This window comes from Amphiprion ocellaris, chromosome 10, assembly GCF_022539595.1.
Source record: "Amphiprion ocellaris isolate individual 3 ecotype Okinawa chromosome 10, ASM2253959v1, whole genome shotgun sequence".
Lineage (NCBI taxonomy): Eukaryota > Metazoa > Chordata > Actinopteri > Pomacentridae > Amphiprion > Amphiprion ocellaris.
This window is the reverse complement of record NC_072775.1, coordinates 34,233,025-34,246,817: the sequence shown is the minus strand read 5'-3', so window position 1 is coordinate 34,246,817 and position 13,793 is coordinate 34,233,025. Positions and strand designations below refer to the sequence as shown.

Below are 13,793 nucleotides of genomic sequence, written 5' to 3'. Positions count from 1 at the left end.
AATGCGCACCTTGTGGTCATCAAAGGAGTGCCCCTTCTCCTTGAGGTGGAGGTGGACTGCTGAGTCCTGGCCTGTGGTCGTGGCCCTCCTGTGTTGTGCCATGCGCTTGTGTAATGGCTGCTTAGTCTCTCCAATGTACAGGTCAGAGCATTCCTCATTGCACTGCACTGCGTACACCACATTGCTCTGTTTCTCCCTTGGAATTTTGTCCTTGGGATGGACCAGCTTTTGCCTCAGAGTGTTGCTGGGCTTGAAGTGTACTGGGATCTGGTGGGTGTTAAAGATCCTCCTGAGTTTCTCTGAAATTCCTGCCACATAGGGGATGACAATGTTGTTTCTCTTTTTGTGGTCCTCGTCTTTCTTATCCTCCCTGCGCTTTTTTGCTGTTTTGATAAAAGCCCAGTTTGGATAGCCACAAGTTTGAAGAGCAGAGTGAATATGTTTGTGTTCCCTTCTTTTTCCATCCGCTTCTGATGGGATGTTCTGTGCTCTGTGCTTTAAGGTACGGATCACCCCCAACTTGTGTTCTAGTGGGTGGTGTGAATCAAACAGGAGGTACTGGTCTGTGTGAGTGGGTTTTCTGTAGACCTCAATGTTGAGTTCCCCATTGGTTTCAATGCGTACCACGCAATCTAGAAACGCCAGACAGTTGTCTTGGACATCCTCTCTTGTGAACTTGATGTTTTTATCCACCGAGTTGAGGTGTTCTGTGAAAGGTTCGACCTCACCCTTCCTGATGGTGACCCATGTGTCATCCACATATCTGAACCAGTGCCTCGGGGAGTGGCCACTGAATGTTCTCAGTGCCACAATCTCCATTTCTTCCATGTACAGGTTAGCTACAATGGGGGATACAGGGGATCCCATGGCACAGCCGTGTTTTTGCCTGTAGAAACCATTGTTGTACTGGAAATAAGTGGTGCTGAGGCAAAGGTTAAGGAGGTCACACACCTGTTCGGGGGAGAGGTTGGTCCTCTCAGACAGAGAGTTGTCAAGCAACAGTTTTCTCTTTACTGTCTGTATTGCATCTCCAGTGGGAATGCAAGTAAAAAGCGAAGTCACGTCATATGAAACCATAGTTTCCTCAGGGTCTAAGCTGATTTTTCTGACCTTGTTTGTAAAGTCCATCGAGTTCCTTATGTGGTGGGGGGTGTCCCCCACCAATGGGGAAAGGATGGTGGCAAGATACTTAGCAATGTTGTATGTCACAGAGTTGATGCTGCTTACAATTGGTCTCAGAGGGGCGCCCTCTTTGTGAATTTTTGGCAGCCCGTATATGCAAGGGATAGCATCGCCTGGATAGAGTTTGTAGTACAGGGCCCGGTCGATGATCTGACCTTTCTCCAGTTTTTGCAGGCAGTTAACCACTTTGAGTTTGTAGGTGTTGGTGGGGTCTCGTTTTAGGGTCTCATAAGTTGCTGAGTCACATAGGAGGCTGCTGACCTTTGAGTGATAGTCAGCTGTGTTAAGGATAACAGTACATCTCCCCTTATCTGCAGGTAGGATTGTGATGTAGTGTAGACAACTGTCCCATATCACAAAGTCACTGTGATACTGACACAGAGAAAAAGTCTGTAAAATGTGAAGTTTGTGGAAAAGCCTTTAAGTATAGGTCAGAAATGAAGAAACACCACAGAACCCACACAGGTGAGAAACCGTACCTTTGTAACATTTGTGGAAAAAGATTTTCTGCCTCATCTGCATTTAAAAAGCATAAATTAATCCACACGGCTGAAAAACCGTATGCGTGTAACTATTGTGGAAAAGGCTTTACTGACTCGACAGCATTTAAAAAACATACAGCAATCCACACAGGTGAGGCGCCGTATTGTTGCAAAATATGTGGTAAATTCGTCTCAAGTAATGCGATTTTGTTGGCCCACATAAGAACCCACACAGGGGAGAAGCCTTACGTTTGCAAAGCCTGCAGAAAAAGGTTCAGTTCCATGTCAGCACTGAAAACACACATGAGAATCCACACAGGTGAGAAGCCATACCTTTGTAACATGTGTGGGAAAAGATTTTCTGACTCATCAGCATTTAAAAGGCATACCTTAATCCACACAGGTGAGAAGCCTTATTCTTGTAAAACATGTGAGAAAACCTTTAGACACAAATGTCATTTGACAGCTCACATGAGAACTCACACAGGTGAAAAGCCTTTCCCCTGTGAGACCTGTGGGGAAAGATTTCAATATGCAATAACACTAAAAAATCACATGAGAACTCACACAGATGACAAATCACAATGCTGAAATGTCAGCTTGGGTACATGGTGACTTTTATTAAAACACGTTGCATTTTCACTTGAACTCTCCTCTATCATTTTGGTTTGTGTGCGCACCTCAACTTTGTTCAAAAGAACACACCTGAACTCTGTTGTTGAAACTGAGAAACCTTCTAGTGCTCTCTGTCAACTGAGGCCTGAACAACAAAGCAGGATTTGGAGTTCAGGGCAAACTCTGGCTTTGCAACACAGTGGGTACGTCACCGTGGTGCTTATGCTGAACACCAAAGAGGTTTTAGAGTAGCAATTTCAAGGCCATATTTTATTCTGTATTCCACTGTCCACAAGAATGAGACTGAATGAAGATTGGCATACAGATTACTGATTTTATCCTCCACATCACCATGAAAATAGTTTTATTTTTATTACTTGATTATGTATTTTTTAATGAATTAGACTTTTTTCATGAGTAGCATGAAGGGACTGCAACTGTAATTTTATTATACGATCATTGGAATAAGAAATCTACTTCTAAGCAGCTTCTACACAACATGGAGACAGTGCTATTTATAAGCATATTGATTGTGCATTTGGTCTGCAGGGGTTTTTTGTATGTTATATGGCTTTTCCTGTGTATTTCTGAGGTCCTCATGTTGGTATAAGTTTGTTCTTGTGAGAATGAAACATCTCTTGGCCTGTCTGTGTGAATTTTTTTTTTAGCCAAAAATGCAACGTTTCTTACACCGATCAGGCGTAACATTATGACCTCCTGCCTAATATTGTGTTGGTCGTCTTTATGCTGCTAAAACTCCTCTGACCCAGTGGGCCATGGAACCAGGACCTCTAGGGATGTCCTGTGGCAGTGAATTCTGTGGGTTGCAGGGTGGGTTCTACCTAGATCAGGCTTATCCTGGCACATCCCACAGATGCTCAATAAGATTTGGATCTGGGGAGTGTGGAACCCAGGGGAACAGCTTCCTGGTCCACTCCTGAGCAGTTGTTCATTGTCCTGCTGAGGGCAACTGGCATCAAGGACTGCTGTTGCCATAAGGGTTAGGGCTTTGGGGGGGTTGCTTGACCTCCAATGTTTAGGTGGGTGATAGGTGTCAAACATCCACATGATTGTCAGGAATCAAGGTTTCCCAGTGGAACATTAGAAAAAGATAGTCAGTGTCATTCACTTCACCTGTCAGTGGTCAGAATGTGGCTGATCGGTGTTTGAACGCACTCCAAGCTAAGCTCAGAGACCCCAGTTTGACTGTCCAAGTCGATAAACAGCTTTACTTTGCTGTAGTAATAAGGTTTAGTATATCCAGTTAACAAAAAGATATTCTGGCTAGGTTGTACTTGCTTCGTAGTGCAAGCTTCTGGAGTCTTTTCTCATTTGTCCAGAACATGATTTCATATTTGTACGGACGCTGCGATTTGCATCAACCTCTGATTGTTTCAGTTTTCGAAATGGCATTAATTGTAAAAGATGAACATTGTCGTGTTTTAAAAGGTGCTTTAGAAATAAACTTTCTGGTACTGAAAAAAATAAGTTTGACACAAAGAACTTTTTTTTTCAATCCTGCTTATTCAAACAGATTACGGTTTTTCTCAGTCGCTTTGGTACATTCCTTGAATCATCCTCCACATTTGCAAAACAGTAAATACATTTCTCAAAACAATTCATACAATTAGCAAAACACCGTGGATTCCCTGCAAAAGCCAGTCTCTTGCTGAAAATCCTTAGTTCATCTCTCCAAAGTAAATATCTGTGTCAATGTCAGTGGATCAGAATGACGAGTCATTGTGTCGTTGTGTGGATCAGACAGTCAGATTGCTGAGTCATGGTGTCATTCTAACAGTATCTGGAGGATGTTCTGATGTAAACTAGGGATAAAGTTTTGATGACAGTTATTGTAAATTGTAAGTTCCACCTTAGTGTATGTGGGAAATTGATTGCAGGAGACTGGACAAGATTCACATTTATGCTTTTACTGTTGTATTGTAGTTTGTTGACAGACCACGTCATTGAGATACAGAAAAGAAAACAGCTGCATCGCACAAAGAAAAAACAAAGTAGAAATGTGAACATAGAACAATCTCCTGAGGGAAAACTGTCCATGCAGCTGCAGGAATTCCAGTTCAGTCTTCCTACACCTCCTGATGTTCCTGTTACTGTCTGTTGGACACAAATTCTCATCCACATCATGAATATCTTCTCTTGTGTCTTTGAGTGATTTCAGAAAACCCTTCATTAGAGAAAATCAAGATTCACCTGGGAGAAATTTACCAACTCAGGACAGATTTAGAAAAAAAATCTAATTAAAATATATAGAAACATCCTTGACATATTCTGACAACTTGTTCAACCATTTTCCATGTAAAAACTGATGTGATGAACTGATGCCTAAATGTTGTGGAGGGTGAGAATATTCAACAGAGACCCATTAGAATACATTTAGATCATCATGACAGAAGCAGCTGATAATGTAGGAAACAGCAGAGAATTGTACAGAATCATTACATGGATGAACCAAAGCATTTGCAACTTGCTGAAAGAAATGAGAAACTGCTTTTTTGATGTGTACAAGTGACACAATGATGTGAAGATTGAACAAGTAGTTTTGAGAATTTCAATTCTCATCTGAGAAATGAACCAAAGCGACTGAGAAAAACTGTAATTAAAGGATTAGTGAAACTACAAGTGTCTTCAACTGTAGTATTTATTTTTACTCCCGAGTCACAGAAATCAAAGCTTGTTAGCAATCAGAGACTCACACGACTCAATGTGTGAACAGTTGTCAAACTGCCTGGGGAATAATGTCAGGACTTCATTTTATGTGGCTGATAGGTGATTGTAGAGAGCCTCCCAGAGCCATGTGAGCAGAGGGTGAGGATAAATACCTAGAACTCCCCACAAGTCAAATAAAACTTCAGTGTGATATGAAATGTCTTCAAGAACCGAAAAGAAATTCAGTTTCCTTCAACCGGAGCACAAAGAATTACCATGACTACAGAGAATGCAGACATAAAAGAATTAATCTTTTTGAAAAATCTAATATTTTGATTATTAAGTCACAATTATATGAATAAAGTCACATTTCCCCTGAAATCACAGCATCAGTAGTTCATTTCTGGTCCACAGTCTGGTCTACAACCTCCAGTTTATCAGTGAGTTCAGTAGAACACCAGCAGAGAATAAAAAGCTAATTTCAAATTCCAGCTACTGGTGGGTTAAAATTAATTTATTATATTTTTAACTTTGCATACTTACAGTCTAACTAGACATCAAATTTTGCTATGAACATTATAAATTAAAACCTTAAACTAAATGTGGTTCAACTACAGAGTCCAGTGTTTGCCTGTATAATGCGATACAGTAGAAGTACGTTTCACATAAAATAGATTTCAAATGTGTTTCCATTACATGGAATCTTTCTGAGGACAGTCATGTTGTACTAAGAGTACTTGAGTAAATGTACTCAGTTACTTTCCAAACCACTGCAATTCTAATTGTTCAGTATGGAGGTGAGCTGTTGTTACATTTGATTTTTAAGAAAAACTCTTGTCATGTTGATGTCTATCGCTTATTCACAAAAAAGGAGAGAAAGTTGTTGCACTTTTGCCCACAGATGTTTCAGGACTTGATATTCCATTCATGCGAGTTCTCATGTGGACAGCAGAAGCATTGTTTCTACTGAAACCTTTTCCACATGTTCACATGAATACAGCTTCTCACCAGTATGGACTGCTGTATGCTTTAAAGGGATGATGACAGCAAATCTTTTCCCACGTTTTGTAAAAATACAGCTTGTCACCTGTGTGGACTGCCACATGCTTTTTTAATGCTAAGTCAGTAAATCTTTTCCCACAGGTGTTACAAAGGCAAGGCTTCTCCCTGTGTGGGTTCTTATGTGAGGTTTCAGCTGAGAGCTAAAACTGAAACTTTTCCTACGTTTCACATGAATATAGCTTTTCATTTATGTGATGTTCAGTGTTGATACATCTGTAAATTTTTCGCCACAGGTGCTGCACAGGTAATGATTCTCACCTGTGTGGATTCTGTGATGTTTCTTCATTTGACAATCTTCCTTAAAGGCTTTTCCACAGACGTCACATTTTGCAGATTTTTTTCCCTGTTAGTGTCACAATGACTCTCAGACATGAAATTGTTTTCTATCACAGTTGTACATACCCGTTGTCTGTAACGTTCTCTGGTGGTTTCCAGATGTTATCCGGCAGTCTGTGCTCACAATCGATCTCCTCCTCGTACTGCACGATGGTTTTTCAAACTCTGTGAATATTTCTTCAGCAGCAGCAGTTAGATGCTCGTTGATAATCTTTCTCAGATTCTGAACTGAGCACAACTACTGAAATACTGACCTGAGATACGACAACACAACCGTCTTGCCGCTCAGTCCACTCATCACTAAAGCTCACACTGTGAACTTCCAACAGATTAGGACAGTTCGTTCCACCATGTACATCTTTCTGTCGTTTTCTTTTAGAAAACACTTTGTTTAGACCCTAAGATACGGTTTATAGTGGGGATAATAATTCTGCATTCATTATTGAGGCAAATTTTCTATAAGTGTTGGATTATGGTGTTATTTTATACATATATTCTAAACAGTAGCCAGACTCATCAACAGGACTGCTAACGCTGCCTCTCTCCTCCCACAATAAACTCAATGCATTACATTAATGCTTTTAATAGACACTATTATTATTATTATTATTATTATTATAATACACTACCATTCAAAAGTTTGGAGTCACTAAGAAATATATTTTGAAAGAAAGGCAGTTTTTTTTAATGAAGATAACATTAAATGAATGATAAATCCAGTGTAGACATTGTTATTGTGGTAAATGACTATTGTAGCTGGAAACAGCTGATTTTTAATGGAATATCTCCATAGAGGTACAGAGGAACATTTCCAGCAACCATCACTCCTGTGTTCTAATGCTACATTGTGTTAGCTAATGGTGTTGAAAGGCTCATTGATGATTAGAAAACCTTTGTGTAATTATGTTAGCACATGGATAAAAGTGGGAGTTTTCATGGAAAACATGAAACTTTTGAACGGTAGTGCATCTCTTTTTTTTTTTTACACATGTGCAAATGAACATTCTCAGTTGAATTATTTGCACATTCATGCACACTGTAAATATTTCTAATTCTTTCTTCCTTGGATTTGCTGGATTTGCTTATTTCTCTAGTGACACTGTCTATTGACTTGCAACACAAACCTTTTTGAAAAATTCTCTACTGTCTTTTTTTTTTATTCTGATGCATCAGCTAAAACCCTTTAGCCCTCGGACTCTATCATTTTGCAGAGATTCAGTACAGATATCTAACTGAAAGTGTCCTCAGCTAGCCTTTCTTTGTCAGCTCCTTACGTTTTGTTGAAACATTAATAGACATATTCTTGCTGGCAAATTTCTTTGAGTAAAGAAACTTTATTTATGTAGCACCTTTAACATAAGATAAAAAATATTTGAGCTACTAAAATGGGTGACTACAGAAGCAACTGATTATTGGTACATAGCAAATATGTTAATAAATGACACCCTTTAAGTTTTCAAATCAAGTTTACATTCACAAGACACATTGCATTCACAGAAGAAAAACAAAGTTTGGAGACTTTACTTTGTAAATATGAGTCTTCCTCATAATTACAGTAAAGACCTCTTAAGTACGAGATACACTGCCCATCCAAAAAAAAGTCGCACACTCTAATATTTCATTGGATCACCTTTAGCTCTGAGAACGACACATGGTCGCTGTAGCATCGTTTCGATAAGCTTCTGCAATGTCACAACATTTATTTCTGTCCAGAGTTGCATACATTTTCTGCCAAGATCTTGTATTAATGATGGGAGAGTCGGACAAAGTCTTCTCCAGCACATCCCAAAGACTCTTAATGGGGCTGAGGTCTGGACTCTGTAGCGGCCAATCTATATGTGATGTCTCATGCTCATTCACAGTGTGACCCCATGAATCCTGGCATCGTCATCCTGGAACATGTTCATGCCATCAGGGAAGAAAAACTCTACTGATGGAAAGACCCGATCATTCAGTATCTTCAGGTAGTCAGCTGACCTCATTCTTTGGGAACATAATGTTGCTGAACCTGACCAACCCCAGATCATAACTCTAACCCCCACAGGCTGGTAGAAACTGGCCATGATGAGGGCATCACTTCATCTGCCTCTCTTCTTACCCTGATGCCCCCATCACTTTGGAACAGGGTAAATCTGGACTCATCAGACCACATGACCTTCTTCCATTGCTCCAGAGCCCAATCTTTATGCTACCTAGCAAACTGAAGCCTATTTCTTCCTGATTAGCCTCACTGCTCAGTGGTTTTCTTAGAGCTACAGCTGTTTAGTCACAATCGCTTGAGTTCCCTTCACATTGTGCCTGTGGAAATGCTTTTATTTTCACTATTAAACATAGCCGCGAATTCTACTGTTGATTTCCTACGATCGTCTAAGAGTTTGTTCCGACCAAATTTGTTCCTCAAAGATGATGGTTCTCCACTATCCTTCAGGTTTTAATGATGCGTTGGATGATTCTTAACCCGATTTTAGTAGTTTCAGCAGTCTCCTTAGTTGTTTTGTTTGATCCAGACCAATAATTTGACCCTTCTGAAGCAGATTAACATCCTTTCTACAACCACAGGATGTGTCTTCCAACATGATTGTTTAAGAAATGAGAAGCTACTCATTGCATCAGCTAGAGTTAAATAAGTTGTTGCAGCTGAAACATATTCATCACTGCAGTAATTATCCAATGGAGGCTCTTACTTATTTGCTCAGTTAAATCCAGGTGGTGACTGGTTTTTTTTGGACAGACAGTGTACAAAACTAGTAATTATAAGAAAACCACCTCAGAATTAGAGAGATAATGAACAATACACTAATGGTGCAGCAGTTGGAACAGTTCAAAAGTAGCCTGAAAATCTTGAGGTTTCTAACATTTCTTCAGTATCAAAGTTAGTGAGAATTTTTGGTACATCCAACGATAAACAGCAAAACTGCAAGAACCAATTCAATGACCTTCATTTTGCACAATGTAAACAAATACAGGCATAAAAAACAGAGCTTACGTTGCTGCCCACAGCTTAACTCACTGAACCCATGACAGCTTCATACTTTTTTCTTGTAAAACTTTACATCTGTTCACTTAAGTAAAGACTTTTAACATGACATTTTTCAAAATGCTTTTTTTTCCCCCAACAATGGAATATTGTTAAAAGTAAAACTGTAATGCTCTTTGGGAAGATTCACCACAAATCCACTGAACAGTTTGACAGCCCTCAAATCGATCGTGCAGTTCGACACAGATGGACATGCAATAAACTCACAGGATCATTGTTGAAGCACAGTTTAAAGGCGCTTTAAATCCGAAAGTTCTACTGTGAACCTGAACAGATTCTTACAGGTTATTTTCAAGCTTGACTCCCACTGACCTTTTGGGACGACAACTTATCACCTTTGTGCGTTCTTAGGTGATTTCTTAGTGCTGATGAGTCTATAAATCTTTCCCCACAGGTGTCGCAGGGAAAAGGCCTCTCACCCGTGTGGATTCTCATGTGGACCAACAATTTATCACTAAATCTGAACCTTTTCCCACATCTTTCACAAGAGTACGGCCTCTCGCCTGTGTGGATTCTCATGTGGGCTTTCAGCTGAGAGCTAAAGCTGAAACTCTTCCCACATGTTGAACAACAATACGGCTTCTCACCTGTGTGGATTCGCATGTGGAGTTTCAGCTGAGAGCTAAAACTGAAACTTTTCCCACATGTTTTGCAAGAATAGGACCCTTCACCTGTGTGTATTCTTTCATGATATTTCATGAAATGAATCTGATAGAATCTTTTCCCACAATAGTTGCAAGCATACGGCTTCTCACCTGTGTGAATATTGTGATGTCTCTCCATTTGGTATTTATACTTAAAGCATTTTCCACAAACATCACATTGTACAGACTTCAGCTTCAGCTCTGCATTTCCACTTGATCCTGAGTCTGCAAGCTTGCTTCCTTCCTGATCTGGGCTCTCAGCTAAAGGAGAGTAGTGAGAGAGGAGCTGGACACTGTTTGGTTCTGGTTCACTGTGGTCACTGTCCACGTAAGTAGGAGTCACCATAAAGACATCACTCTCCTCCTTCAGTATAATCGGTTCTCCCTCCTGACTGGTGCAGAGATCTTCCTGTTCCTCTTTAATCAGTGGAGGCTCGAGGTCCTCCTGGTCCAGATCGGAGTTCCTCTCCTGGTTACAGCGTTGTTGGTCAGGGAGAACCCTTTCTTCAGTGGAGACATGCTGATGTGGGAGATCTGGAGGGACAAATGGACACAAGACAAAGGTTACCAACGTGATGATCAAACCTACTGAAGATATATATTCTTGTTTAGACAAATAGAGGAGCAAGTTGCTCACACATGGAAGTGAAAATTAAACTGTGCGGATTATTTGGGTGCACAGGTGTGAGCGACTCTTCGAGTTGTGATACTCTTGTTGGTGAAGCTCAGTGTACAAAACATTCAGGTAGCTGAGGTTACAGTCGGGGCAACCTCAGCTGGAACCTCTTATTTACACCTCTGACATCCAGGCTCTGCTGTTCCCCTGGATGTCGTAGTGTCACCTTTTCACGATCTGAGGAACTGTCTCAGATCTTCAGAAAAAGGATTGTGGATGCTTACAGGGAATTCAAAAGGATCTCCAAAATATTTGAAACAAATCATTCTACTGCAAGGAAAATCACTTACGAGAGGTGTGGATTTTAAACAACCGCCATTTCATCTAAATTCAGCCCAAGAGCAGACTGTTGGATGCAAAAAGACCTTTATTATTATTTTCTATTACTAAATACTTAGAGCATCACACAGTTGCAGAAATGATGCACGTATTTCAAATGATTGAGTATATTTATGCAAATATTATTTCATAATGACCACAGGATCAGTAAGGACCAAGTGTTAAACATTACAGCAATAAATGTATGCAGTCAAATCTGTTGGAATAAAGTTGCTGTCCCAATGAGCCCTGAGTTGTTGGTGAAAGTCCAAACCCTGAAGATCACACAAGAGCACGACTGATATTACTGACCAAAATGTTAAAGATATGTACAGAGTCAGCCAAAATAACGTATACACACATCAGGAAAAGAAAAACTTGTCTATGGGGGACCCTAAAGGATGTTGTGTATCGCAGGAAAGCGACTCCATTGGTGGCCCTTAGACAAGAAATTGAAAATGCATGTGCAGCAATCCCATTGGACACTTTGGCCAACGTTACCCAAGCAGTAGTTTGCAGTACACATAAATGTCTGGAAGCCAATGACCACCACTCTGAGCACCTCTTGTAATTGTAGAGGCCAAAGGTAACTTGTACTAACATTGTGATGTCTGAATAAATTTGGCAAATATTTATCTATTTATATATACATTATTTTGGCTGACTCTGTATAGATAGATAGATAGATAGATAAGCACACAGAAAAAACAAATGACATTAAATATCTTAACTGTGGCTTGTGGTTGGAGACATTACCTTCATATTATCTAACTACGTGTGCATTTTCGTCAGTTCCTTTTATTTGCATGTATTTTACATGTATCACTGTGCACATAATGAGAGCTGAACTTGTTTACCAGCTTGGGTTCTAATTTTGTCCACAGCATTTTAAACATACAGATGTGGATTTGTTAAGGCACCAAGTTTTTCACCATAATTTCACTCAAACAAAACTGATTTGGTGAGATGTTTCTGGCTCTACTGGTGACAGTGGCTAAGCTAATGTTAGCAGGGCTGAATGTATTACAGGAAAACTTTAAAACACCACAAACACACGGTCCCGTTGTCCCGTTAGTTCGTCAGTTTTCTGTCGTTACAAACCACCGTTAGCTCTGACAGCTAGCCCCGTTAGCATGCTAGCCTGCCGCCTGTAAACTGTGTGCTCTCTGTTAGCTTCCTGCTAACCGTCTCCAAACCGTCACCAGGCTCCAACACGAGTCCGTTTCATTTTCGCTTCGCTAAACCCGTCTTTACGTACCTACTGTGCGTATCTTGATGTCGGGCTTCCAGCTGACGTCCAGCAGTCTGCGCTGGCGGTCGATCTCCTCTTCGTACTGAACGACTATCTTTTCAAACTCCGTGAAAATTTCCTCCGCGGCAGCAGTCAGTCTCTCGCTGATCAACTCCCTCAGATACAGAACCGAAGACATCGTTGCTCCAGCACCTGAAATGTTCACCTACGATGCGACAACCCAGCCGTCTTCAACAACTTCCACACATCAGTGAACGCTGCTGGCCTCACTTTAACCGGGTGTCACACTGTAAACGTCCGACAGAGGACATGTAACTTCAGTTCCGCCTTCAACATCTTACATCTGTCTCTCTCCCTGCAGTAGAAAAAAACATTAATGTATTTTCAGCGCCAGCAAAGTGACAATATAAAAATAAATTTAAATAAATCAACAGAAGACAAATGTACATAATAAATCAAATCAAGTCAAGTCGAGAATCTTTATTGTCATTATATACAGGGTGGGCCATAAGTTTCCATAAATAGGAAAACTTTCAAGACTTTCAAGAAGAAGAATGTGATAATGTGACATCTGTAGGGGAACCAACAAGGATGTAAACTTATGGGGTTAGAAGCAGAGTGGTCTAACCCACCACTGGTATGATCCCTGCTCCAGTCCCTGCCTCTTCTCCTGTCTTGTCTTGTCAGTTCTTGGACTCCTCATGCTTCCCTGCCCCTTTAGCTTAGCTTCCCTCTGTACTCTGTTTTATTGCCTGGTTCAGTTTTTCTCTGTTTGGTTTTGTGGTTTAGTTGTGGGTTTTGTAGATCTTGTAGTGTAGCTTATTTTAGTATAGATTTGGTTTAGTTTCCCCCCTTGTTGGTTTTCTTTTTTCTGTACTGATTTAGTTCCTGTTTTGTTTAAATAAAAACCTGTTTTCTATTTACCACCTGTCTGCCATTATCTGCGCCTGCACCTGGGTTCTCCGGTTTATTTGTCAAATGCAAACAGAAAAACAAAACACGCAAAATACAAAGAATCTCCGTCTGTCTTGTTACAAATTAAATTAAACCAGCAATAAACTGATCAGAATAACCAAACAAAATGAAACTAGAAAAGTTACTAATGAAGGAAAAAAATATCCTTGTCAAATAAAGATAAGATCAGCTTTATAGGTCTGGGAGGAAATTTTTTTGCCAGAGAACAACACAATAAACAAAGTCTAGTAAAATATACACAATTACAGAGAGGTTAGTAATTAAATACAAACTTTTTTTTTTAAAGTACAAAACGCAAAGTGTCGACGTGTGTAAAGTGTCTGAGTGTATGCCAAGGAATAATCTCTTGAAAAAAACGAAATGTGAAGTAAATAACAAACATAACAGAAAGTGAACTGAACATAAATAGATGTGTTACACAGAAATATTACACTTGATGATGATATGAAACATTGAAAATATCCACACAACCAAACAAATACATTGTAATTATTAATCAGCAAACCTAATAAATACCTCTGGCACAGTCTTTATTAATATGCTAGTT

At 40.0% G+C, this 13,793-nt stretch overlaps 2 protein-coding genes across 3 annotated transcripts; one reads left to right on the top strand and one right to left on the bottom strand.

Moving 5' to 3' along the window:
• Positions 1-1,492: 1,492 nt before the first annotated feature.
• LOC129349843 (zinc finger protein 892-like) lies at positions 1,493-2,312 on the top strand. The gene has a single exon (XM_055014531.1). The coding sequence runs from the start codon at positions 1,620-1,622 to the stop codon at positions 2,253-2,255; it is 636 nt and encodes a 211-aa protein (XP_054870506.1). The 5' UTR covers positions 1,493-1,619; the 3' UTR covers positions 2,256-2,312.
• Positions 2,313-7,658: 5,346 nt separating this feature from the next.
• On the bottom strand, positions 7,659-12,551 carry LOC129349841 (zinc finger protein 239-like). 2 transcript variants are annotated; one of them, XM_055014522.1, is made up of 2 exons: positions 12,278-12,551; positions 7,659-10,559 (listed from the first exon to the last, which is right to left on the bottom strand). In XM_055014522.1, exons 1-2 carry the CDS (start codon positions 12,447-12,449, stop codon positions 9,673-9,675), a joined length of 1,059 nt encoding a protein of 352 aa, XP_054870497.1. In that variant the 5' UTR covers positions 12,450-12,551; the 3' UTR covers positions 7,659-9,672. The 2 variants fall into 2 exon arrangements, with proteins under 2 accessions (XP_054870497.1, XP_054870498.1); XM_055014523.1 differs by having other exon boundaries at positions 10,423-10,559; positions 12,282-12,551.
• Positions 12,552-13,793: the final 1,242 nt, after the last annotated feature.

Coding starts and splice junctions, on each gene's coding strand:
- LOC129349843 (XM_055014531.1), top strand. CDS start 1,620: ATGAAGAAACACCACAGAACCCACACAGGTGAGAAACCGTACCTTTGT.
- LOC129349841 (XM_055014522.1), bottom strand. CDS start 12,449: ATGTCTTCGGTTCTGTATCTGAGGGAGTTGATCAGCGAGAGACTGACT. Junction 10,560..12,277: donor CATCAAGATACGCACAGTAG/GTACGTAAAGAC, acceptor TTGTCCCTCCAG/ATCTCCCACATCAGCATGTC.